The sequence below is a fragment of the Camarhynchus parvulus genome, chromosome 2, assembly GCF_901933205.1.
Source record: "Camarhynchus parvulus chromosome 2, STF_HiC, whole genome shotgun sequence".
In the NCBI taxonomy this organism is placed as follows: Eukaryota; Metazoa; Chordata; class Aves; order Passeriformes; family Thraupidae; genus Camarhynchus; species Camarhynchus parvulus.
Window position 1 is genome coordinate 81,179,217 of NC_044572.1, and position 25,543 is coordinate 81,204,759.

The following is a 25,543-nucleotide window of genomic DNA, read 5'->3' on the forward strand; positions in this document are numbered from 1 at the left end:
TTACATAGTGCTTGCAACTTGCTGGATGTTATCCATCATCAAATATCTCCAAATCTACTTTTAAGTAGCAGACTGTGTGCACAGAAATCAATGATATTACACTACTGCAGAACCAGGTTAATGGAATCGTGAATCAATAAAACCCAGTGACAGATTTAGTTCATCTCCCCGTCTTCATTAGACCACCATTTAAAAATCCTGGAGAACTTTTGGAAGAAAGCAAAAAGGGTAGATAGAATTTATTAGGAAATAACATTTGCAGCATCAGTGATGTTCATTTAAGTTGCATTTGTGATGACTACATACACTGGTGGTTTTTCAGCTTTTGTTGTTGTTGTTGTTTTTTAACTTGCAAAGCTCTTAATTTTCTATAAAAGTTGCAGGTGCCTGTATAATACCTTGCCTTTTTGGATTCAATTTTTGCATCTATTAAAATAATCCTCAGACCACCTGAAGCTGAATACCATTCATGCATTTGTAATACCTAATTTTACACTTCTGCTTTTACAATTTAATATGCAGCCCTCTAAAAGTATCATAAGACACTTAACATTTTGGTAATGAAAATGACAAAGCATTTATAAGTGTCTTTTGCTCTGATGTTAGAGATACCAGCAAGCTGGAGGATATTTTCCTTAGCTGAATACAGCTCCCCAAAGTTCACTGATATTCTGATTGATTTTAATGAGATAAAGAATTGGTTTAAGCAACATAGTAAGGATAGAGCAAAATGAAAGTCTGACCACATGTAAGAGAGATGATAAATCTAGATTAATTTTTATGACTAAAATAAAAACCAAAAAAATCATACTGCTGGCTGGGAGCAGTTAGATCAACCTTTGACTTTTGGGATGTGGCAAAACATGAGTTTCCCTGAACTAATTCTTTTACTTATCAAAATACACTATGAGCTTGTAAAATAAAATTTACCATGTCTTAACTTCATATTTTTTAATAATGCTTAAAGTCACACTCAAACATGTGCAGAATACTGCTGAATTCTTGGAAGAGCATCCCTTGCTTTGTGCCTCCATTTGAGAAATTTGCTGGGAAACTGCTTGCTGTAACATCTGAATAGAAGTCCATAAAACTTTATACATGTTATAAGTCTGCAGGATGGAAAGTCAATTTATAATTTCCTAACATTTCCTTCTGGCTTTGAATTAAAATGTGAGTAAATACTATAGAACAAGACCAATCACACAACTGTGGTTATAAATAATAATCTTGAAAGTACTCTACAGGAGAAAGGACTATGAGTTAAGAATTACTATATGACAGGGAATATGAAGTGTTTGCTTTACAAACAATTGCTATAAAACAAAAACCAAATTTTCACTGTGTAAACAATCAGCCACAAAATTTATTTTTAAGAAGTCTAATAAAACATCCTATATTAGAATTGTCTTCCAGTTTTCAGCCTTTCTACAACAAGCACAAATATAAATAATCTCATAATGTATAAATTCTAATAAAAAGATTTATTCCAGAAATGGATTTTAATATTCCAAATTTAATCGCATAAATGTAACCTTTATGGTTATTAATGCTCTGTTCTCATACTCAGTATAGCACTATTATCATAGTCATAAGCTAAATACAGTGATTTATCACAGTGCCAAGTCTGTAATCCATTTTGTCTCACTCTAATGTCCAACTGTCACACTTATTTTTAAATGCAAAGAGGGAAACTAAAAGGAATGAAGAAATTTTACTAATGTTTGGCATAACACTATCAACAGTAAAATTAGAAAGAGGCCTAACTTTGAAAATTGGCTGAAATCCCCAGTCTTTTCTGTTCAATTTAATTTCCATGAACTGACATATGTAAGTTAACAATTCCAATTTTTTTTACTTATATTTCTTTTTTTTCAAATATACATAGGAACAAGAACACATTAAATATCACTTACTTTGGCAATACCAGAATCTGTACAACAAAAATGCAGAAGAATATGAGACAGGCACAAGTCACATAGTACTTGAATGCAGGCAGAGTAGTTGCTCGATACTAAAAGAAAATAAAAGAAAATGTTAAGAACACAATTGCCAAAGCAGATAAAATAGTACCCAACTGAATTTTCAGCTTAAAGATGCACATATGTATAGGCAATTCGTAACAGTAAATTTCCTGTTCTTCAGTGACTTCACATCCACTCACACAGGGCTAGGGACTATCAGACATAGTATTAATACTTTTGCTTATTGAAGAACAGTCATGTCAAATGGTTTTGCCTTCTTCCTCCACTGAACTCAATATCCCAAACTCAATATAAAATGTTTAATTAACAAAAAAATTCCCCTCCCAAAAAAAAAACCCAAACCCACCAAAAAAAAAGTTAAAACATAAGTTAAAATATTTTTAGGAATGACTAAGCATTCTTCAAAGATTCCAAAATTCTTTGTGATTAATTCCTCAAACTGATTTTCAATTATTGATAAATACTGAATGGGCTGAAACAGTTACAAAAAATGCAATATTAATTTAGACAGGAAACTTCTGAGCACAAAAAGTAGCAAAGTGTAAGCTGTGCTACAGGCCGTAGCTAGGAAGTGCACTGATATTTACTGAACCTATATTATTACTTCAATTAAAATATTTTATGTCTTTGTTAAAAGGCTTCATATGTCCACTACTAATGTTATGTTACTTCTACACACTTGATATTCTTAGGAGAGAGGAAATTTGATCTGTTTTGTCATGAGAAAAATCTATTTATCTCTAATTAGTCTGTCTAGAGACATGAGAATTAAGCAATGAAATATTTATCAGAGTTGCTCTGCTATTTGAGATAGATGTATCTAGGTTGAAACCAATTACGTACGCAAAGGGAAATTATCTAAGTAGCTATTAAAGTTACTTACTCTATACTAGGTTGCTTTGGGTTTTTTTCAAAAGATAAAAGTTCAAGATTTAATTACTAAGAAAAAAATACCAAAGATTATTTTCACAAAGTGCTGGAGATGCAAACTTCAGAAAATGGAAAGTGCATGAGCTGTGCCTTCCAACTGCAAGCACACAGCTGTGCCTCTGTGCTTAATGCCAAGTTCTGCCTATGAAACCAGTGCACCAAACTTTACATGAATATGCAGAAACTCACTTCGGCAACACAACAGCTTTTTTTACTTTTGAATTGTATGACAATTTAAAGCAATTCTTATCACTTATCTAACTGGATTACAAGGCACAAATATGTCTTTGCTTGATGGGTACCTCTGCAGCAAATTCTGCTCTTCCACCTGTCAAGTATGTTTGTAGTGGTTCTGTTCAACAATTTTGAATCTTGAGCTGCTATTAAAATTTCACAGAATTCCAATCTACTTTTAAATTTGTTTCAGTGTTTCACACTTCTCCAGGCACTTCCTAATGAAGGCGGGCAATTCACTCCTTAGGTTAAACAATTGTTTTGCTCTATTATCTTTCTGCACTTTCAGGTCCCATAGGGCCAGAAAAGCTTCTGTTTAAATCAAAAGCAGACTTCTTACTAAGTTCCTTAAAGCAAAGACTGGACTCGTGAGTCATTAAAAGGCGACAAAAAAAAAAAATTAAAAATATGAATCCAAAAATAACAATTAGCTCTTTGCCGTTCCACACCATTCTACACCAAGATATTGGACTTCTACTGGGAGCATTGACTCAGCCAAATAATTTAGCTCCCAAATTTTCTCCCAAGTCATTGTCCAAAGTACGCATAATGATGTATTTCTTTCTCTCAATTTCTCTTTCAGAATTCATTGGTTAGTAAGAACCACATTAAAATCTCATGTGCTGCCAGGCATGGCTTTGATCCAATCAGTGAACCCCCAAACACAAAGGATGAGACCACACCAGGTCTAGCTTCTTCTCTCTTAGGAAGTCTTCAAAACAGGCTCAAGGAGCCTTGAAACCTTTTCCACCCTAATGCACTGCCAAGCAACACATGCCTTTGTCAGATGGCCATAACAACTATTCTGCTGAGCTGTGAAAGAATCTGAAAATCCTTTTGGACGCTTTGAACTGAAAGTTATCGACAAAAATAACTGAGTATGTATTCAGCCACCACATGGGACACAGAGGATACTTGCTGGACAGTATGAGCATAGCATGGCAATACTTCCTCTAGCCCATTCTCATCAAATTCACCAATTTACACAGCCAGTTGTGGTCCAACCTACCTCTTACTTCCCCAAAGGAAAGCATAGCTGTTCAGCCATCAGCTGCTCATGAGAAAGCAGAAAGAGGCAACTCCCCAATCTTCCTGCTGAAGCTGTCAGTGAGTAGAAATACACTCAAGGTCCACAGGGCCATAAAACAATGAAAAGGCCTGACTTACTGAACTTATTGAAAATAACTTACTTCTTTTTCCAGAGTCTTATTATAGAAAAGAAGTGATATCCTTTGAATGTCTTCAGATTTAAGCCACTGCCTAGAAAAGAGAAGGAACAGTATCACTGACATAGGAAGAAAGCAGTCCTGTCCTTTTCTATTACTGAAATGCAGCAAATTAAGAAAATAAGTTGGAATTAAGCAAGATCACGTGTATTGCAGTGTATAGGGTGAATTTCACTGTCAGTAAAGTGGAGACTGAACATCCCCTCTCCTTTTTGGCTTCTATTGCTAAGGTACACATAAAAAAAAAGCTCAGATGAACAATTGTTTTTCTATTGACCATGCCTAAGGAGAATGGATGGAGAGATTTATATGACGGAACTCTAACAGTGATATTCCACTCATGTCCAAAATACTGTAGTATATCCAGCAGACAAAGAGGACCTGAGACAAAAACAAGCTTGACAAGGTACCTTTAGTAAAGGCACTGTTACAACTTGCAGGAGTGGTGGGTAGGCAAGCTACACCTCACAAACTCCTTTTGCAAATGAACATGTAACAAAAATTATTAAAAGAGGTGGAGGGATTTTGTCTTTGAACTGTTTCGGTCTCTTGACCACAGCTCTGTACTATAAAGGTAAATTTCAATCTTCTTCCTGATTATAAAACCTTCTTCCCTGCTTTAACATGAGAAATAGCATAAATACTTGCATTGAAATGACAAGCCTATTTTAAACTAAGTAAACCTTTACAAAAGCTTGACATAACTTTTACAAAATGAGATGTTCTAATATGAAAGTCTACATTTATTTTAACAGACACTTGAAAAGATATAGAATATTCAAATGTCAAGAGTGTTTGGCTGCTTGCACCTCAAGGGCACAACACAAATTTGAAAACAAAAAATTAATTAAACAGAATAGTTCTGTGGACATGCAGTACTTGAGCTTGAACAATAGTAGCAGGGACCAAAATTTTTTCCAACATTTCCAGCAATAACTTTAAATTAGGCTCTAAACTAGTAGTGTAGCTAATGCCTCCTAAATAAAAGGGAATGTCTCAAATGACAGTTTGTAATGCAAATAAGTAGCAGCAGTGAACCACAGTGGAACATAACCTAAATTAAAGTCCTGGAGAACAGGAGCGGACAGAGTGGAGCATAAGCTATTAGCTTTAATTTGTGAAATGGAAAATATTTGTTTCCTTGCCTGGAAGCCTATTCCTGTGCAATCAGTTGCATTAAAAAAAGGGTCTGTAAACATATTCAGTTCTCGGAATGCTTAATTCAAAAATATATTTCCCTTTTTGCTCTGCAATGTTTCCCATCCATGTGGGATCACAATTAGGATTCTGAGAAGAAAGAGAACTGAAAGGTTGGTGTACATACAGCATGATTTTGTTTGGGTTCAGCTGTAATGTACTGGAGAAAACATTCAGTTTGCAGAATATTTTTGATAAACTCTGAAAATGAAAGTTTTTTTCCAATTAGTTACAAAAATTAAACAAGAAGTAACCCTCTTCCCCAAATAGTTAACAAATTTCCTGTTTTTTTTAATGGTATCTGACAGGTGGATTGATTTAATTACCATCAGCACACTGCTAAAAAGTTCTCTCTGCAGATCTACTCCCAAGGGCCCAATTTGGTTACACGCTTGATGGCATGTGAAGTCAGGAGTGCCATTTAGAGCACGTGCTGCCTCATACTCCACATCATAAGCTCACATTTTCAGAAGCTTTCTTAAAAGTTCACAAAAAAACCTGTACTGGTTTTACATAGCAGATGTTGAGAGGTCTGAGATGAGGGAAACAGCACAACACAAATGGAAGTGGAGACTGAGTTCAGAAGAGGGAGCGCAAAGTCACACATCTTTGGCACAGACATAAGGGCTAAAAAATTCTGCCTTCAACCTGACTCCCTGATGAGTCTGGAAATTGCCAAAGTATTTGCAAGTACATGAGGACATGTCTCTTGGGAAACTAGGTACCAAAGTTTGGCTTAAATTTTTTTGCAATTCCAGGAACAACACAGACAGACATCTGAATTCTGTCTGTATCCACAGAGGTATGTGGTTTCATAGGGCTTGTACTGCTTGACAACGTACAGCAAGGAATTATGCACAAAACATAGCAGCACTGTGACTAAAAGGAAAAAAGAGCAAAGAGAGTGTGTCCCTTTAACATAGCAACCTGCTCACCAAAGACCAACTGGCTTTACTTCTGCCCCCTCTGCAGGTACATATTTAGCTCTTTGTTCTTCATTCACTCTTGCAATAATGTTTTTTAAATTTTCTTCAGTCAGTCATAGACCTATTTGCCAAATAATCCAAATGTTACACTTAAAAACATTTAGAAATGCCAGTTTTCTCATAGACTTTCTTAAAACTTTTCTCCTTGATTCACAAAATCTTTTGTTTAGTTTCACAACCACTTGTTCACTCTATCTAATAGTGTTATTTTCATTTTACAGATGAAAAACGGAGGCACAATAATAAAGAAAACAAAAATGTGATTGGTTTTGTGTCCTAAATGTAGGAAATATTCTATTTACCTTTTTTTGTGCACTTAGACTTCACAGAGTTAAACTGTTATTGAATTACCTTGACGTTTGAGGAATCAGCACTTTTCATAACTTATCCCTGAGTATTAATCAATTGAATCAAAGCTTTTAAGAGATTCACTCAGCAAATCAACAGAGAGCCAGGTAGAGAATTTAGTTTTGGAAGGTGACATTCAGACTTTCTGATATATAAGATCATTTCTTATTTTTCTGCAGTTTCCCATGTAATTCAAAAAATGCAATAAAACTTTTTCAGAAACCTTGTTTACCCCCAAGTTTCTCCGAATTTTATGTGCTAATTAGATAAGACAGGGATTGTTTAAGATAAAAAAACATACAGTAGGGTCACATCAATATTTTAATGCATTTATACAGATGCTTTACTTTTGATATCAAAACATAATTTTTGAAATCCTTTTATCAGATCAAGTATACCTAAAGACACAAAAAGCCTACCAAAATTTATATAGCTGTTTTAGGCAAGTCTAGTATAATCAAAAGGCTTTGCTTAACACATGACCTACCCTATTTCACTATGTTCTCTCTATGACATATAAATATCAACACTCTTCTAATTGCTGAAAAAATTTTCCTAAATCCAAGTACCATTTGGATTAGGTCCTGGTACCAAGTACCAGGACTAAAAGATGAAAAAAACTAAAATGTGTCATATAAGCATTTAATAATTAGGTGTGATACTCAGCTGATTAAGATTCTGAGTAACAGAAGTGAGGGGAAACATGTAATTCATCACAATTATTGTACACACTTTTGAACGGCAATTCCCTTATTTCATCAGAGAAATATAAGAAACTTGAACACTTATTTTGGACTGAATTGATTTCTTTCTAGCCTTATCTATTCACCAGGAAACAGAAAACTTCATGCTGCCTCCAGCTCCTCTTAGGACATGGAAAAAAATACATGGCAGATTGTTTCACCCAGCAATTCCAACATGCCATCAAGAGTAACCTTCCCTAAGAAACCAAGCAACTAACTGAGAGACGTTAAACTGTGGTTTTAGGGAAAGTTTTGAATCCTGAGGAATTGTTTCTGTGACAATTAGGAAGCATCAATTTCCACATCAGAATGATGTGAAAATCATTCTGACAGAGACAGTCATTTCTTGTGTCTTACTTCTCTGCCCCCAGGTAAGATAAATCTGTAGTGTCACAGCCATGAGTCTACAGACAAACAGTTACAGAGCAAACTCCCTCTGCCAGGAAGATCAAGACAAGTCAATACCTCAGTCACACCATGATTCACAGGCACTGTTTTATCTCATATAGCAGAAAATGTCACTTTACAGCCTATCTTCAAAATGTGCAGGGCTTCCTATGCCAGTATTAGTAACACCTGTACTGTTTTCAGACTTGGTGTGCATGTGGGAGAAAAATATATTAAACACTGCCTGCTGTTGCAGCCTTTATGTCAAAGTTGGAATGGACAAAGACAACAAGGGATAGAGGATAAAGCTATACTTTTGGGCATTGATTCCATCAATGGCTTGGATCATCCTTTCATTCAGTTCTTCCTCAAATCTTCGTTTCTGTGATTTTGTTCTGAAATGAAAAATGTGGGAAGTTATGTCAAAAACAACAGCTATCATAAACTTGTGAGTTTATCATCAATTTTTAACATTTATACTGCAATAGCAACTATAGGCATCAGGCACAATGATCCTCTTAATAAGCTCTTAAAAAACCATCATAAGCCACAGTGTCATGTACAAACACACACACTCACAAATCTAGAGCTTAGCTATTAGGGAGCATTTAAATACAAACATGAGAAAATATTTCATAAAAAACCAAGAGAGCTCAAGAAATTCTGGTCAAAGGAAAGTCTTCCACAGCATTATGAATTAATGAAATAGAATGGGAATATACTCAAATTCATAAAGCATTCATTCCTGTTTCTTGCAGTTTTTCTTTCTAAAAAAACCTTGTCGGAATTGTATGATGAGCACAATGTATTATTGCACTGAGGCATAATAGGCATCCCCCAGCAAAATCCTGCTAACACTTCTTGGAAGTACTTTACTCTTTTTGATAAGAAAACTGAGCACTGACTGAAGTTAGTTTCAAGCACACATAATATTACTCTATTTATGAGCGTTGTAACTCATCTGCAATAAAAAAAGCTTCTTTACTTTTGACTGGACTCAGCATGAACCCAACAGAGGATCATCACAATGGGTTTACTTTTGCTAACATAAATTCCTGCAATCATCAATCCTTTCAGTAGTTGTTCTTTCCTTAAAAATGACATATCTTAAATATTGATGGTGATGTCTGTATTTGAAAACTTAAATTCACTGCTAACTTAAAACTGGTGTTTTCTAAGTCATTAGTCAGATCTGAAATTCGACTCTTTCCTCACCAAAATATTTTTAACCTACAAATTGAACCCAGTTGAACACAAATTTTCCTCAACATCAAGTTTTTGGGTTATTTCTCTAAAACTGATAACCTGTTGTAAGTTTCAAATTAATATAGCAACTGTATTAGTGGACCTACAGAAACTTTAAAAAATTACACAAGCGATTTCATGCCTATTCAATACTAGTGAATTTAGGTGAGAAATTGCTTAAAACTTGTTTTTCACAGAAATCAATCACAGAAACAACCCAGGAAAAATGCATAGACAGATAAGGAGACTTTGTCCAACCACAGTTAATCCTCTTGGCAGGTCCTTAACAACATAAGACTATTGTGTAATGAATAAGAGCTAAGACTCACACAAACAGAAACCTGCAGTCAAGCTTCAAACCCTGCATTTGCATATTCTAATAAAATACTGATTTTCAAGTGCTTCTGATCACTCCAGCTCTATCCTGTGAGAATGATTAACCAGCTTATCTAGAATCCTAGCTACATATTTGCCTCACTATGGACATTAGACACCAGTAATGGAGGAAATTCCTTCCAGGACATGTTATCAAGACACATTTTTTGTGCCGAATCTCTTCTTGAGTAGTGTTTAGAAACACAAAAGCAAGAGCACCTCAGAACTGAATTATTTCCAAATATCACAGTCCAATGGCCTTTCATTGACTGATAGAAAGTCTTTGGACATACTGTACAAATATAAATGTGCAGTTTTAGAATTAGACTCTTTATTAATATCATGCATGTTCAGTCAAAACTTGTTCACCTTCTGGAACTTAGCAATATTTTAGGTAATTGCATAGCAACCATAGACAATAACAATTCAAATTTTTAGGAGGTTCATTTAAATGGCTTCACAGTTTTGATGATATCACCATCTTGCCCTAGTCATCAAGGTACCAAGCAGCACCAGGAAAACGTAAAGCTATTGTGATCTTGCAAACATTTTGTGTAGCAGGAGCACTATAAAAGACCACAAAATACCTTCTGAATATCTACTACTGCAAACATACTAAAGGCTTTAAAATAATAAACCACAATACAAATACAAAGCAATTAAACAAATACACAAAATGTCTCTTTAAGTACATATTATTAGCTGTTGTAAGAAAAACTTTTAACAGCCCTTTCCATCTTCCCTTTTCTTACCCCTCTCTGGGCTTCCTCCCAATTTTCCTGTATATAATTTTCTTCCCACTGGTAGATTACCTGGTTTGTAGTAGGTCACCAATATACCAACTCAGAATAAAGCTATTTGTTATCAGGAAGTGAATTTGCAATTCATAAGAAAGATGTCTGCCAAATCTGTTTCCCTAGCCCTTCTTTATGTAAGAGGTATCAGCACTTACATAAAAAACAGTCTATGTGAGCAATGGCACTCAATATTTGAAAGCATACCAATGTCTCTCTATTTATATGGACTTTCTATGAATAAGTAATTTTTTAAGATTGATTTACCTTTCTCTGCAACGCTGAAAATGATATTGCCCCATGGGAACATCCTAAAAAGCAAACAAACAAAAAGAACTCTATTAATTACACTAGACTTTAATAATATTAATTTGCTTTTAAAAGTGTTGACAACAGGGTCAAGTAAGGAGAAAAGTTTCCAGTGTAAATACTTTTAGCATTCAATTAAAACTGTCTAAAAAAAATCCAGCTAGAAATGAAGATCGAGTGACCTGGAATAAAACTCATCTATCAGTATAAATACAGGATAAACTAATAGAACAGTCTGAATCCAAGAGTTCTGCATTACCACAAGAAGGACTTCAATGTCACCACTCTTTGGATGTAGCCCAAACTCTTTCCAGCTTCAGCAAAAACCAATCTTAAGTGGTTTTGAAAAAAACAGACCTGAGTGGCCGAATACAGACAATGGTCATTATTTTTTAATTAACAGCAATGGCAGCCATCACAGCCACATTTTTTTTTTTGTGATTAATAGTAATGGCTGGGTACTTCCTGTAATGAACCTGTCACAATCCACATTCTGATGCATTATATTTATTAAATAAAAGAATATATCTCACCAGTACAGGAACAAAACTGAATGCCAATGTTGAAAACTATCAGAATTTACCTTCATGTATTTTCTTTTAAGAAGTAGAAGATAATGCAATGTACAAGTTGTAGATTGTCAGTATCTTACTGACAGCAGCATAACAGTGTTAGTAAAATTAAAAAGAAATTTGTTCAGTGTAAAAGATGCAACATTGAAATACAGTACTCTAAAACTCAGGCCTTCAACCACAGCTAATGACTTGTAGGTGCACCTTCAAAAGGTAGACGTTACAGTAGGTATGGATTTGCTTCCTGGGGTACTCTGAATAAAGTCCACTCAAAGTATCACAGGGATTATTTTAACTTCATAGCCTTTGCTCCAGGTTTGGCCATCTTCCAAATGGAGAATGTAGCTGAACAGCCAATAAATCTCTAGGAATTTCTCCGTATTAAAAGATTTCCTTCCTAAAGGTGTTGCATTCTGGCTTTATGTTCAAAATATCTTTCCACAAGATAAAGAGCAGCCACTGAACATGCTGTGACTTGGTGGGGGATCTGAGCTCAGAGGGTCAAATTTTGTACTTAAATAAGAGTGCCAGACTCCTTTGAATTCAGGGATGCACTAATACCCTAATCCAAAACTGGAAAAGCTTCCAGCAAATTCACTGTGTTTATGCCCTGTACAATTACAAGCATCTTCTTCTACCAGAAATAACCAGGTATTTAGCAGTGAGCAGCTTTTTCCTTTCAAATATTGCTATATTGTACGAAATGACATAAGTAGGCCCCTACTGTTGTGCTTATCTTGCCATTTTCAGTGGTCATGCTGTCCCTGTGGTGCAGGTGTGCAAATGGCTTGGCTGCTCCCCAGGACTCCAGGTACCGGGTCATGCGGACGGAAGCTCTCATTTTGGCTCCATCCAGAGTGTGCCGAGGCCGAATGTGGTGCTGAGGGCTTCGCTTCTCTCCCTGGTTGACAGAGGACAAAAGGTGATGTCAGCCTTTGCGCTCACGACATTTTGAAGCAGCAGTGCGTCATCTGGCACCACAGATCTCCATGATTAGGGGCTTATAAATGGAGAGATGCTAAGAACCTGCAATTCTTAATAATATTGCTGGGAAACATCAGAGACTTATTTCTGAAGAGCGGGAAACATTTGCACTGCAAACATTACATATTTGTAGGCATCAGTAACAGCCCTGATCAATATCTTATTGTAGTGAATTATTCAATAAAGAGATTAGTGGTCCTGCTCAAAAACAAGTATGACTGGCCACAAAATAAAAGTACTACTAACCTTAGGATTGATTACAAAGTAAGTCTTAACATTATGCTCTTTCAGATATGGGTCCCTCACATCTCCATCCCCATCTTCCACTTTGTAAGCTCCATTCAAATGTGCCAAGGTGACTGAGGTGATGTGAACACGGCTGAAATTATATTTTAAAAGAAGGACAAAGTCACAAATACTGATCAAAAGCATCATTTAAACCTGATCAACCTTTTTTACTTACTTTTGGATACACTTTTTATTTGCTGCTCACTTCTTTTGCAGTCCCTCTAATCTAAATTTTAGAAGTTCTAATGGGCATAAATCCAAAGGTTTCCATCCAGAAAAAAAAACATTTCTTAAATCACAGGAAACACTGAGTGCCCCAGTTTTGTTCTATTTTTATTTTTTTTTCTCAAGACAGCACCTAAGAATTAGTTCAGGCATCTCCATGAAGGCTGATGGCTTAGAACACAGTGCCTATGCATTTTTCCATGACTGAAAAATCCACATGTCCAAAGGTTAATGGAGAAGACTCTTACCCTGGGACTCCCCCAGCCTCCATGTGATTGGCCAGGGTCACATCATGGGACCAGACATCGTACTGCCACTTCTGGAGCCCAATAACGCCGCAGAGCACGTTTCCGGAGTGCACTCCGACGCGCATGTTAATGTCCACGCCAGTCGCATCTCTCACTTTCCTGCAGTTGAGAGCAAAGCCTCTGTTAATACACATAACAGGCCCTTTGTTTTCTTTTAATTTACCAGTCAAATTATGTGGATGGCACACCCCCGGAAATGTTCAAGGCCAAGTTGGATGGGGCTCAGTGCAACCTGCTCTAGTTGGAGGTGTTCCTGCCCGTGGCAGGGGAGCTGGAACTAGATGGTCTTTAAGGACCATTCCAATCCAAAACATTCTATGATTCTATGATTCTATGAAAGTAGCAGTAACAACAGTAATAACATTTACCTCTTCTTAGCATTGCCTCCATTCTTTTAATGCTATGATTATACATTACCTTTCCTATTATCTCTATTTGCAACAATTTGTAAAGATATTAATTTTCAAGTCTGTGTCTGAAGTTCCTTCTTTTATATTCATCTGAAATTATTTGGGAGGGCTGTGGTGAATAGTGGAAATGTTTAGTCTCATGGTAGAACCCAGTAAGGACTGTTTTTGTTCTACAGGCTGCTTTTGGAGGTTTGGAGCTACTGTTACACACCCTTCTACTTAAAGACCCCAATGTTTACATCAGAGACCTCATATCTGCCATATCTGAGAGGAAGGATGAAAAGCACAGCACCTCAGGATGTTCCTGGGGCTTGTACACCTTTGGGGATATGGGCTCAGTGCCATTCAGGCTGCGGAGAATGTAGGCTCAACAACCTTCCACATGCTTAGTGAATGCTGCACCCTCTAGAACATTATACAGCAAATGAAAGGCTACCCTCACTGTCCAGACTACATCTAAACCTTTGACCTTTCCAGTCAGAGAGTTAAGTATCTGTTCACCCCCCCCAAAGGTCAGAAGAGCCCTACACGTAAGATAGGCAATTATCTTTGCGGAAGCAGTTCTTCTGAATCACTGGTGGGCGACTGAGATCAAACAACCAGAACATTTCCAGACATATGTCACATGGATTCTAACCACACACATAAAGAGTAGTAAAACTAATTCAGTTATCTACAGGCTTAGACAGCTCCAAGAAATGGGAAGATTATAACTTAACCAGATTTACGTAATCAAACCCAATTGGTGTGGACTCAAACCTAGCCAGTAACAAGGAACGTGCACACGTGCTTGGAGAAATTCGGGGTGTTAATGGAAGAAACAATCACAGAATAAGGAAACTAAATGACTTCTGTATAGAAGTTGGGTGCACAGTTCTAGCAACATCTTCAGTCTTAGTGATAAGAATCATCAGGTCTGTACCTTCTTAATTACTGAATTAATGTGACAGTTTCCCCTTTTCTTTGAAGGGGAACATAGAACGCAAGAGACCTAATTTGATATGGTAAATTCTGCATTTAAGCAGCAATTCTCAATTGTTTTTTTCCCTGGGAAATAAAAATAACAGGACCATGACTGAAAGTATTTTAATTCCATCTGTCTCTCTGAAGTGTTTATTGGTATTTCTTTTCACATTGCCATTTTACACTGCTCTTGTGTAGCTGACACACTTGAAAATGAGTTGCCTGTAAATGATCTTTGTAAGCACTTTGCAAATCACAAACACCACTTTGCTCTCCACAAAGTATATGACACAAGCCTAGCACTTTGGAAAAAAGTGTTTTAAAATACTGGGCAAAATGGAAGTGGACCATTTATCCTCTAGGAGTACTTGTCAAAAGACTGCCCTTCCACATTGCAGAATAAAGCAAGAGCAAGTGGAATAAAGTCTGCTTTATAATAAGCTCTCAGGATTTAAGCCAGGGAGCAAACAGAATTGTACCAGAACTGAATCTCTTCTTCTGTCTCACAAATTAAAGAAACCACGGGAGACATTAAATTAGCAGTGTAACTCTAGACTGAATTAGGGTTTACCACTTCTCTCCCGATCTCCTTGAACAATTGCCATGACAATGCAGGCACTGAATATATTCAAGAATGTAGGCTATCACATCCCCAGAGGATGTTTGCATTACCTACAGAAGCATATCTGAAACTTCCCACCCTTATTTCACTTTGTGCTCCCCCTGTCTCTCTGGTTTCCTTCAGCACAGCACAGTCTGTGTGCCCAGCCTGGCTGGGCAGTCAAAATACTCATCAAACTGTATTTTTCCTACTGCAACGTGAAATTTGAGTTTGAAAGCATTATGCATTTTTCAGAGGTGTGGTTATATTGCAGGTAATTGTAGAAACTTTACTCCATACAAGCAAGAGTTCAGGTCATTAGGAAAGCATCTATATGCTTTTTTCATCTATAATTCTGGACCAAGGTATTTAAGACTCACCTAGCCCTTCCTTACATACTTTAACACATTGAGTGAGCCTTAGGCATTTAAATTCCCTGCAAATTGCCAGTTTTAACAGCATAGCTCCCTTTTGGATCAGATCTGCAGGAATGAAATCATACCTAAAAGAATTCTTTTATTTTTTATCTAGCATTCAAAATGGTATAACCATCTTATATCCAACAGTTTCTTTCACTTTCCTCTGAAATGGGATTTTTTTCATGCTACCAAATTAAAGGAAGCCTTTGAGAAACATGCAAATAAGGAAGTCACCAGACAGACAAGAAGGCAGAGTTTGAGGTGAATGGAAACAACACATATATTAACACACAAAAATATTTTGCCTCAACAGATAAGCTCTGTCCTTAAAGCATCCAGTTAAGGTGGCCAGCTCTCAGCATCACAGGCAGCACTGGCATTTATGGCTTGATAAAGTGAGCATCCCACTCCTGGGCAAGCAGGCTGCAGACTAAAGAAACATTGGATTTCTTCCAACACAGAGCAGAGAAGCAAAGCACTTAATCAATGGGACTACAATCTATGTTTAAATGGGAACAATCCATAGCATAGGAAAACTGAATTGCTCAAAATGGAGCTACACAACATTAGGGAAGACTGAATAAGACTTTGTAGTACAGATCCCCTGTCAACTTGGCAGAATTCCTCCTTTTTTGCTTCAAAGAGAACTGGAACTGAAACCATATTCAGGTGGTAAAATCTATATAGAACTGCTAATATAAACAGCAAACTACTTTATTTCAGTAGCTTATAGACCGAGGGGGCAGTTTGCACCTCAGTGACTGAATGTAACAATAACTTCTATCTGACAAAAAGATATTTCAGATAGAGCAAGTCAAACATATTGAGTGACACACGGCCAATAGCAAGAGTATTACTACTTCTCATTTTACAGGGCACAGAAGTATGCCAGGAGATGCTTCCATACAAAGATGCAGCAATCACACAACAAAATATGGAGTTGGTTAATAATCAGATATTTTCATTCACCTGCAGGCTGCAACACTTGACATAATACTTTGAAAGGATTTGAAAACACAGGGTACAGATTCCTCACTCCTTCTGTAAACAGGCTGTGGTAATCAGGCACCTGTCTATGGGAGCATTGCGGTTTCTGACTACAGTAATAAAGTCAGATTAGAATATGTTTTACAACTAACCTATAATTTTGTAGTCTATAAGGCTGCTCTTACCAAGAACCTGATCACACAGCATTAACAAGGAACATACTTGATAGCAGCCTGAGCAGAAAGTTATTTCAGAGAAGATTGAAAGTTCTGAAGTGTGAGGAACTGACAGATTGCTCTCTGAGCTCAAGTAAAACATTGCATTATGATGTGTGACATACTTTGGTTCTTTGTGAAGGGCACTTTTTGGCTCAAGTTTAGTGTTGTTTTTTCACCACTCTGTAACCTCCTATATTTTTTCATCTTAAGTAACAAAACAACAGGTTAACCAGAAACTCTATGCAAATACTTTTAACTCACTTTTCTCACACAGCACACAGATGTTTTGAAATACAAACCAGAAAGCTCTCATTTTCACTCAAAGGCTGGGGAAAAAATCCTGACATATTTGAGCCAACCAACAAGGAAGGCCAGAACTTTGGGACTGACACCCTCTTACCAACTGCTCTACAGAAGGGATGGTAGCTTTACTTCCTAGTATGCCAAAAAAGCAAATGGCTTAATTGTGATACTAAGTGAGAAAGAGAAAGCATCCAGTGAAAGTGACTGGAGTGCAATCAAATCTGTAGAGACTTTTATCTTGCTTGGCAAGGAGAAATTCTCCCAAGCACCATTTAAAGATTAGATTTCTTTGGTCACTACGTAAGTTACAACCATTTTTAGATGAAGCAACAACATTTTAGAGAATGCAACAACCTGACTCCTGTACTGAGGTTGCTTTTACAAAATTAAAGCAAGGAGATCAAAATACTAGTTTCCAAAAATACTACACCTTTTCCATGAAGACATAAAAGGGAAAAGAACCAAATTTGCTTTAGTCAACCTACCCATACAGTAATTACCCTGGATTGAGTTAGAAGACCAGATAACTAAAAGCCAAATCCCTCTTGTGACTACAATTACACATATTTAAGGGTTAGAGGAATAATTTTGTATGGCTACTTCATTAGACATTAAGATCAACACAGTTCAACGTAATCATCCATTTCATGATGAGGTGCACACCACACATAAACCTCACAAGGATGGGCCAATTTCTCACTTTGCTAAATGGTAGTGGTTAATGTGATCTAGACAAAACCATAAAAATTGGAACTTTAACTTACAGAAAAGCATACCAAGTTTTAAAATCAAAGTCCATCTTATTAGAAAAAATAAATCACACAGAAGACTCCCAAATATCCAGACCTCCACATGATACACATTTTTGCCAAGTGTAGCTCACCTATATATACTAATTTTAGTGAAGGACTGGTTTTAAAGTGTTTTTTTTTTTAAGTTTATTACTTACTTAATGGCTTCACACATGTCCAGTCCCATTTTCACACAATTCTTGGCATGATTTTGAAGAGATATAGGTAGTCCAGAAACACAGTAATAGCAGTCGCCTAAGATCTTAATTCTCATACATTCATTTTCCTGGAGGAAAAAAAAAAGCAAGGTGAGACAGTGACTTGCAATTTGAAATACATAAACGAAGGGTTACTGTTACAAAGATTGACTTAAATGACATTAGCAAAGTCCTTCTACTAAAGCTTGTTTCAGTAGAGAAGGGCCTGCTATAACAGAAACATTGAGAGAGGTTTGCATGGTTGATCCTTCCACCAGTTATGGTCCTTAACATGCAAAAGCAGGAAGTAATTTCACTGCAAAACATGTTCACACCTGAGAATAAAGAACTGAGCTAAACTATCATGTCCTCAATCTAAAAAAAGCCTTTTTGTTTGAAATATGAAATCAAAAGACATAGTCTTCCACATTCACATCTATGAAGATATACTATGGAATGATTCCAGAAGCTAGGAATCATAAGAGTAGCTCTATATTTTGTACTCTAAGACCATGTAAAGACTTTTATTTTTTAAAAACTGGAATTTAATTTAAATTTTAAAATACTTGAGAATAATTTTTCAACAAATAAAAACACAGGAAATTTCTATCTATTCTGAGGTTTCTGATTTTACTTTCACACATGAAGTTTGATTTAATTTTTATAAAAATGACACCTAAATAAGCAGAAGAAAGAATTCTGATTGTATTTGACTCTTTTCTTGAGTAATAAAGAGGCTGTGGTCAGTAATTAAAATTGATTGGATCAATAGTGTCTCTCTTCTCCTTCAGTCTCATAAATGCTTTTTCTGAGACTAGAAAACTGACTAACACTTTTCTATCTTGAGTTTATTAATGCTCGATATTGCAAAAAATCTATTTAAAGAAGTGTTCATCTGCCATTAAGCCTTACTGGGCTCCATGAGCTGTCTCTATTGGTCCTATTAGAGAGCTATCTTGGGTTTCACAGGCTGTCACTCTGGCAGAAATGCACTGTTGCACTCAGACCAGAGCCAGATAATTTTCTTCACACGTTTCAAATCCAATCTTCCTGCCAAAGTCTCAGAAATGCTGCACGAAGACCCCAAGAGAAAAAAAAAAATTAAAGATGACTTTCTTATTCAAACTAACAGCAGCAGCCCATAGCAACCCACCTTGGCAATCTGATCAAACTTGCCAAAGAGCTCATTCAGCATGTGCACCAGCTCTCCTGGCGAGCAGTCACTGGCCAGGCGAGTGAATCCCACGATATCTGCGTACAAGATGCTGCAACAGAAATGAAAAGAATCTTGGTCACAGCTTCCTTCTGCAGCACTCAGATCCATCAGCCAACAGTAAAACCTGAAAGAAAGTGCCCTGGATTGCACAGGGATATGCCCACACCCAAAACAGCCACTACTAAATGTAGAGCAATAACTATAACTACATCTATAGGTAAACGTGTATTTGCCTTTATGGATGTTGTGTTCATAGGTAATATATACCTGTATGTACCTTTATAGGTATTACCTCCTCAGGTATAACATTTATAGGCATACCTATATTTATAGGTATTTATAAATATTTTATACCTCTATCTGTTAGAGGATTGAAAAAAATATAAATATTTTTTAAAGTCACAAATCATCAGTATAATAATAGCAATATAATAGTTTCAAGGAGTATTGATGCTCACAAGAGAACATGAGCTTCCTCAAAAGTCCTGCAACATTTTTAATAAATCAGTTTCTAAGAATATAATTCAAACTAACTTGTCCAATAAAAAAAACAACAAAAAAAACCAAATAAAAACAGGAAAGAGCATCTTGTTAAGAAGAATGAATGTTTGAAATGAAAGTGATTTATTTTTCCAGCTACTAGAAATTTTTAAATAATAAATAATTAGATCTGTCAGCAGAATATTTTATCTCAGGTACTGTGTCAAATACATATGTGATACAGCTGCCTCTGTTTACACGATACAAATCCTGAGAAATTGTCCCAATTAAGAAAATTGCAAAATCTGAATCATACCACTGACATAAATTACAATTTTGACTAGCATACAGGATTTGGTACTTCAATATGAAAAATGAAGACATTAGGAAAAAAAGCCTGCTATTCTGTGTCTTTTTCTCAACAACTCCTTTGTATTAACACCTTTGTGCTCTTCTGGAATGTAGCATTGTCAGCATTCGATCAAATTAAGGGATGTTGTATATTAAATTGTTGAAAAGCATACTTTAAAAAATGTTTTCTTAATTCTTCCCTTAACCCTTTCTTCCAATTTTTTTTCTGAAAGTTGTTGATACATTTTATTACAGTACAATACCTTACATTGGTGTGCCTTTTGACATACAAATTGTGGAAGTTGTTGGTGTTTTCCAGCTGGCCTGCCTTTGGACCTTGTAGCCTCTGAATGATCTCTGCTTTCATTTCCATGGCAATGTGAGCAGGCAGTAAAGAAAGTAGAAGACGCTCCTAAAATTTAAAATGAAATCCACAGTTTCTTTAAGGAGATTAAATTTAGCATGGCATCAATACTGTGCAAGGCACACCCTATTGTCAATACCACAGAACATTTTGATGAGGCTTGCACCCAGACCTGGTACAAGCTCCAAAGTTAATCAGAACCTTGAGGAGTGTGACAGAGACATGCACACATTTCCAAGTAATACCTGCCTTCTTCAAGGTTTTGAGTATATTAGAAAAAGCTTAAGCTAAGCGTAACATTTGATGAAGTTATCTACAGGAATCTATTCAATATCTGAGTAGGATGCATCAAATGAAACAAAGAGTCACAAGACCAGAGGACTTTAATGGAAATGCAGTTTGATTCAAGCGGGAATAAGCTACATCTTTTTTTTTTCTTTCATACATTTTAAATGATCTGCCATAATTTTAGCAGTTAGACTGAAAATAAAATACAGACACAGAATATGCTCAAAATGTTGAACTTTTGCAAAGCATTTTGATAGGTACTCTCTCCTTTAATATGGCATTTGACAATTCTTTTCTAATTAGCCTAAAAGCATATAGAATACTAAAAAACCCAAACCCTACATATTTTTCGTCATATTTGGAATTAGGATCTTCCTCATCATTTTATATTATGGTCTGCCTCTTCTAAAGCTCTCTGACACTTCCATTTTGCCCATTTCACCTGTGACAGCTTTAGACTGATTTCCTATTTCTCTAGAAACCAGGTCAACAAGAACTCTGCAAAAAAAAATCCTTCTTGCTTTATCATATTCCATCTTGAAACTGAACAAGAATTTCCCATTTTCTCACAGGCAGACAAGAGAGACTCCTTCTGGCTAAGGATAAAAAACCGGAAGCCTGCACCAGTGAAGAGGGGGAAGGCATCTGAAAAAGCCTCTGACAGAGTCAGAGAGAGAAACAGCTACACCAGAAAAGATGATGACCTCAAAATGTGCATGATTCTCAGGTGTTACTCAGAATGTTACATGCTCTTTGGTTCACAGGAGTATTTTTGCAGACTTTGCAGTTCTGTTCATGAAGGTACCAGAAGAAGTGTAGCCATTAATCCAATCCTCTGCCTGGGATAATTATTCCTGTTAGGTCTGATGACCTTGAGTAGAGCAAGGCAATAACGGGGCTATAGACTCTTCTAATATTTGCAGCAACCTTGGCTATCTATCTCTGTCAAGTATAGTGACAAACTCACATTCCTCATAGCATTTGTGCATTTGTAAGCACAGCATTCAATTACATGAGGCCCTGTGAAACTGATCCTGCACATACTTGGCAAAAAACTTCTATTGCAGTGAATCAAGACAGAATCTTGCTTTGCTGCTAATTAATATTGAACTAATAATTTATTTCTTAAATGGAAGATTAATTTAATATGTTTAGGCATTTTAGCAAGTTCACATCCAAGAGACAAGTGTATTTTCATTGCTTATGTTCACTGGCAATGTTTCACTTCCACTGCTCCTTGGTGGAGCTATTTTGCTAACTTGTAAATAGTATCTGTACAACCAATCAAGGTTTTTTCCATAATGAAAACTTACTCTTCCAGGTTGCTCTTTACCTAACAGTACAGGATTGTTCAGACTCATTAACAACTGAAATTACACAGTTAATGAAAAGGTGAAGCTCTTAGCAACAATTTTACATCACTATACTCCTTTTATACCATGGATAGTAAATGCAAGATGGTTCACTATCTCCCTTTGACTGTTATGATTCCAGACACACAGGGATGCAGACACTCAATGTCCAGGTTACTGCTTACATCTTTGAAACTCAGAAAGGCTGGTAAAAGTCATAGAGTAACAAATGTTTTCAAGGAAGCAAGCAAAAAAAGGAAGAGAAAAAGTTTTCACAGAAAGCAGCATAAAGTCAACTACAAGCTAAAGAATCATATGGAAAAGGAAAACAGAATGCCCGCATTTTGCAGGGGACATCAGGAGAGATGGAACATTTCCCCTTTTTCTCTTCAGGCCAGTCCACTATTCCATTCTGTTTAAACATCCTGATAAAGCTATTCACCACACTAGAATTCTCTCCAAAGAATGTTTTCCTTCCTCCATTTTCATTGCAAAAAAGAGAAGGCTGCAACCAGAGGCTGCCTTAAAGAACTGCAATTGGTGAAGCACACTGCAGAACACCTAGCCATACCCAGGTGCACATACAGCCTTCAGCCACCCCCTTCACCCTGCAGGCTGCAAGCATTCACACTTCAGACCTGACCTTATCACTTGTGTGATAATGTGGATTGTTCATTTTCATTTCTTTCACTAAAAGACAGCTGTGAAAGAAGCTGAATCTTAACTACTTAGGAACACTGTGCCTGGGCTGATCAGCTAAAGGGTCTAAGAAATGCAAAGCCCACAAGAACAAGTCTTCCTTCCTGTTTTTTCGCTGCTGTTGGCTCAAAAGAGCATAGTGGAAAGATCAAAATCACTTACTGATCAGTTTGTAGTGCACGATGTTCTGCACTGAAGCTCCTGCAGACTGGAACAATGAGAGGAACACCACAAATCAAGACTACTGCTTATGCTGGCTTTATATTTGGTAATACATTCCATTCTGTACTATTCTCTCTAAAGGATAGAAAATCTACACATCAAAAACTAGCTGAACTGAGATACAAGACACTGACTTTTAGACAAAAATCTTCCTTATTTGTAGTAGAGAGAGAAGCCACTCTCAGAGCTACAGTCTGTAAGAAAAAAGTTGAAATAATTCTGAATACAGGTCAAGAGGCACCATTTAAAAGTCTTCAGACTGAAAATAAGAATACCTGCTTCTGGTGAAAGAGAAACTGCTGTGCTATGACAATAATGAAAAATCTCCTCACAAATGTCCTTCCCTAGAATATTAACAACATGACCTTAACAACTTATACAGGGGATTTATGCACACAAGACTGTTTCATGACTTATTGCCTGAGACTATGCTTTCCTTTCAACCATTCAAGTCACTTCCAGCTGATACCTTTTAAGTCATACGGCTAAAAGATGCAGCCCACTATCTATACTGAATACAACATTAAAGTGCCTTTCAATACCATAGGTTAAGTACTTCTCTCTTCTTCACCTGGACTTCGCTAGAAGGATAGCAAGTAGTCATCCTCCCTGGATTCTCCAGCTGAAGATTTTCTGTGGTATATGTCAAACTGTTATTTGAGTTCCTGTTGTCTCAATCTCTCACATCCAAGTCAATCTCTTTGTCAGAATTTTCCCTGAAACATACAGATGACTTTAGCAGTGATTCTTAGTTACATATCACTCCTCTAAAACTTGATAAACTGGTTGCTTTCTTAGCTAGAACAAGTTGGCAGAGCTCAGTCAAAGAACACTGTGCTGTTTTCTGCAAGGTGGCAGCTGCACGTGAGTATCTTGTAAAATACCACAATGCTGTTCTGCAGCAAACAAGCACAATATCCTCAAACGCTTGGTACAGGTTATTTTTAAGAGCGCATGTTTCACAAATTAACCTCTTCTTGGCCTGAGGCAATAATGCTTTATTTATTTGCTCATTCCTGTTTTGTTATGCAAACTACCAATACTGATTCACTCATTTGTACAAGATTACATCATGATCAATGAGCAGAAATGTAAGAATTTATAGATTTAAAGGCCAAATATTCTTTCACCTAGTCTAATTTCTTGAATAATACAGCTAACAGAATGTCATTAAGGTAAAACAAATGTAGTCTGATAGGAATCACCCGATTAAAATCAACTTTGTGCCTTGCTATCAATGGAGAGTAACTGTCCTTTGAGGCAATTCACAGAATCTAATACTGAAATTCTGAGGTAGCAATGCTCACTCTCTCTCTCTCTCTGTTGTCTAGGGAGGGAACTGCAGGTCCAAATTTTGGTCGTACTGGAAGAAATGTCCATCTTTGTTGTTAAGCTTTTTCTGATATTCAAGAAGTCTGCCAAAAAACTATATATTGGTAGATCAGTAAAGGACTGTAGGAATATTTTTGTCCTTATAATCCCATATAAGGATATTTTTGTCCCTTTCAATGTCATTTAGGGCACTGAACATTGAATTCTCCTTTTCTGTAGGTTGGGTTTTGGTTTCAGATTCCTGTGGCATATATCTAATCATCTCTTTAGCAAATTTGACAAACCAGGTCAGTAAGTCAGTAATAAGAGCTTGAGAAGCAATTAGCCTATGCATGCATCCTGCTTCACTACAAAGTTTAGAAATAAACACTAATAACATCAAATTTTAAGCTGCCCTTGGAATGTATAAAGAAATAACCTAAAATAAATGAATTTTCTGATTCCTGATCACAAAATGATAGAACAGTCAAGAGCGGATAGAGATGGTGATCCAGAGGGTATTTGTCAAAGTACCATACTGTTAACCCAGACCTCATGATCATCCTCTAAAATACATCTACAAGAATAAAGAGTTGTAAAGTGTTTTTTCTTAAAGCTAACTTGGACTCCTAACTGAGAGATGAGAAGATTCTTAAAAATTACATGCTATTATCTCCTTAAATTTAGCTGATGTTAATAACCTCCATCAACCTCATTACTTGTGCTGAAGCCAATAAATTGATTTTACTTATACACAACGAGAAAGGTATTCAATCTTGACTACACAGACATCAAGAGATGGAGAATTCACCAACTTCTAGTGGCTAACCATCTGAACTGTTAAAATCTGTTAAAATGTGTTCTGTATTTCTTACTTTGAAGCCTTGGCCCTGTTATATCTTTCTCAGCTCAAGATTAATGTCCCTACTCTTATTCCTGTAAACACAGATAACTGTCTTTTTGATCAGGTAAACAGACTTAGGTGTAAAAATCTCCTCCTCCTAAGTATTTTCTACACTCTCTTCTCAAAACCCTCAACAACCTTCAGGTATTTTTAAGGGTTTCTTGACACAAATCCTAACATTTTGCTCCAGCAAACAAAGACATGCATACATTTATTTCCCTCAGCATGTCCATGACTTACTCTGTGCAACCTTCTGTTGTAACATCCTCAGAGTTCCCTGGCTGTTTTTCCATGTCTCCTATTTTCTCCAAAATATTGTACAAAGTTGCAGCCT

General features: G+C 36.5%; 1 protein-coding gene across 1 annotated transcript in view; it reads right to left on the bottom strand.

The window, feature by feature from the left end:
- ADCY2 (adenylate cyclase 2) overlaps window positions 1–25,543 on the bottom strand; it is a 203,206-nt gene that overhangs the window by 49,720 nt on the left and 127,943 nt on the right. The window contains exons 5-14 of the mRNA XM_030944238.1: window positions 20,333–20,481; window positions 19,176–19,287; window positions 17,984–18,111; window positions 13,074–13,232; window positions 12,559–12,691; window positions 12,053–12,229; window positions 10,715–10,758; window positions 8,348–8,428; window positions 4,337–4,406; window positions 1,914–2,011 (exon numbers count right to left, since the gene is read on the bottom strand). Of these exons, the coding sequence (XP_030800098.1) occupies window positions 1,914–2,011; window positions 4,337–4,406; window positions 8,348–8,428; window positions 10,715–10,758; window positions 12,053–12,229; window positions 12,559–12,691; window positions 13,074–13,232; window positions 17,984–18,111; window positions 19,176–19,287; window positions 20,333–20,481 (1,151 nt within the window). The remainder of the gene's footprint in view (window positions 1–1,913; window positions 2,012–4,336; window positions 4,407–8,347; window positions 8,429–10,714; window positions 10,759–12,052; window positions 12,230–12,558; window positions 12,692–13,073; window positions 13,233–17,983; window positions 18,112–19,175; window positions 19,288–20,332; window positions 20,482–25,543) is intronic.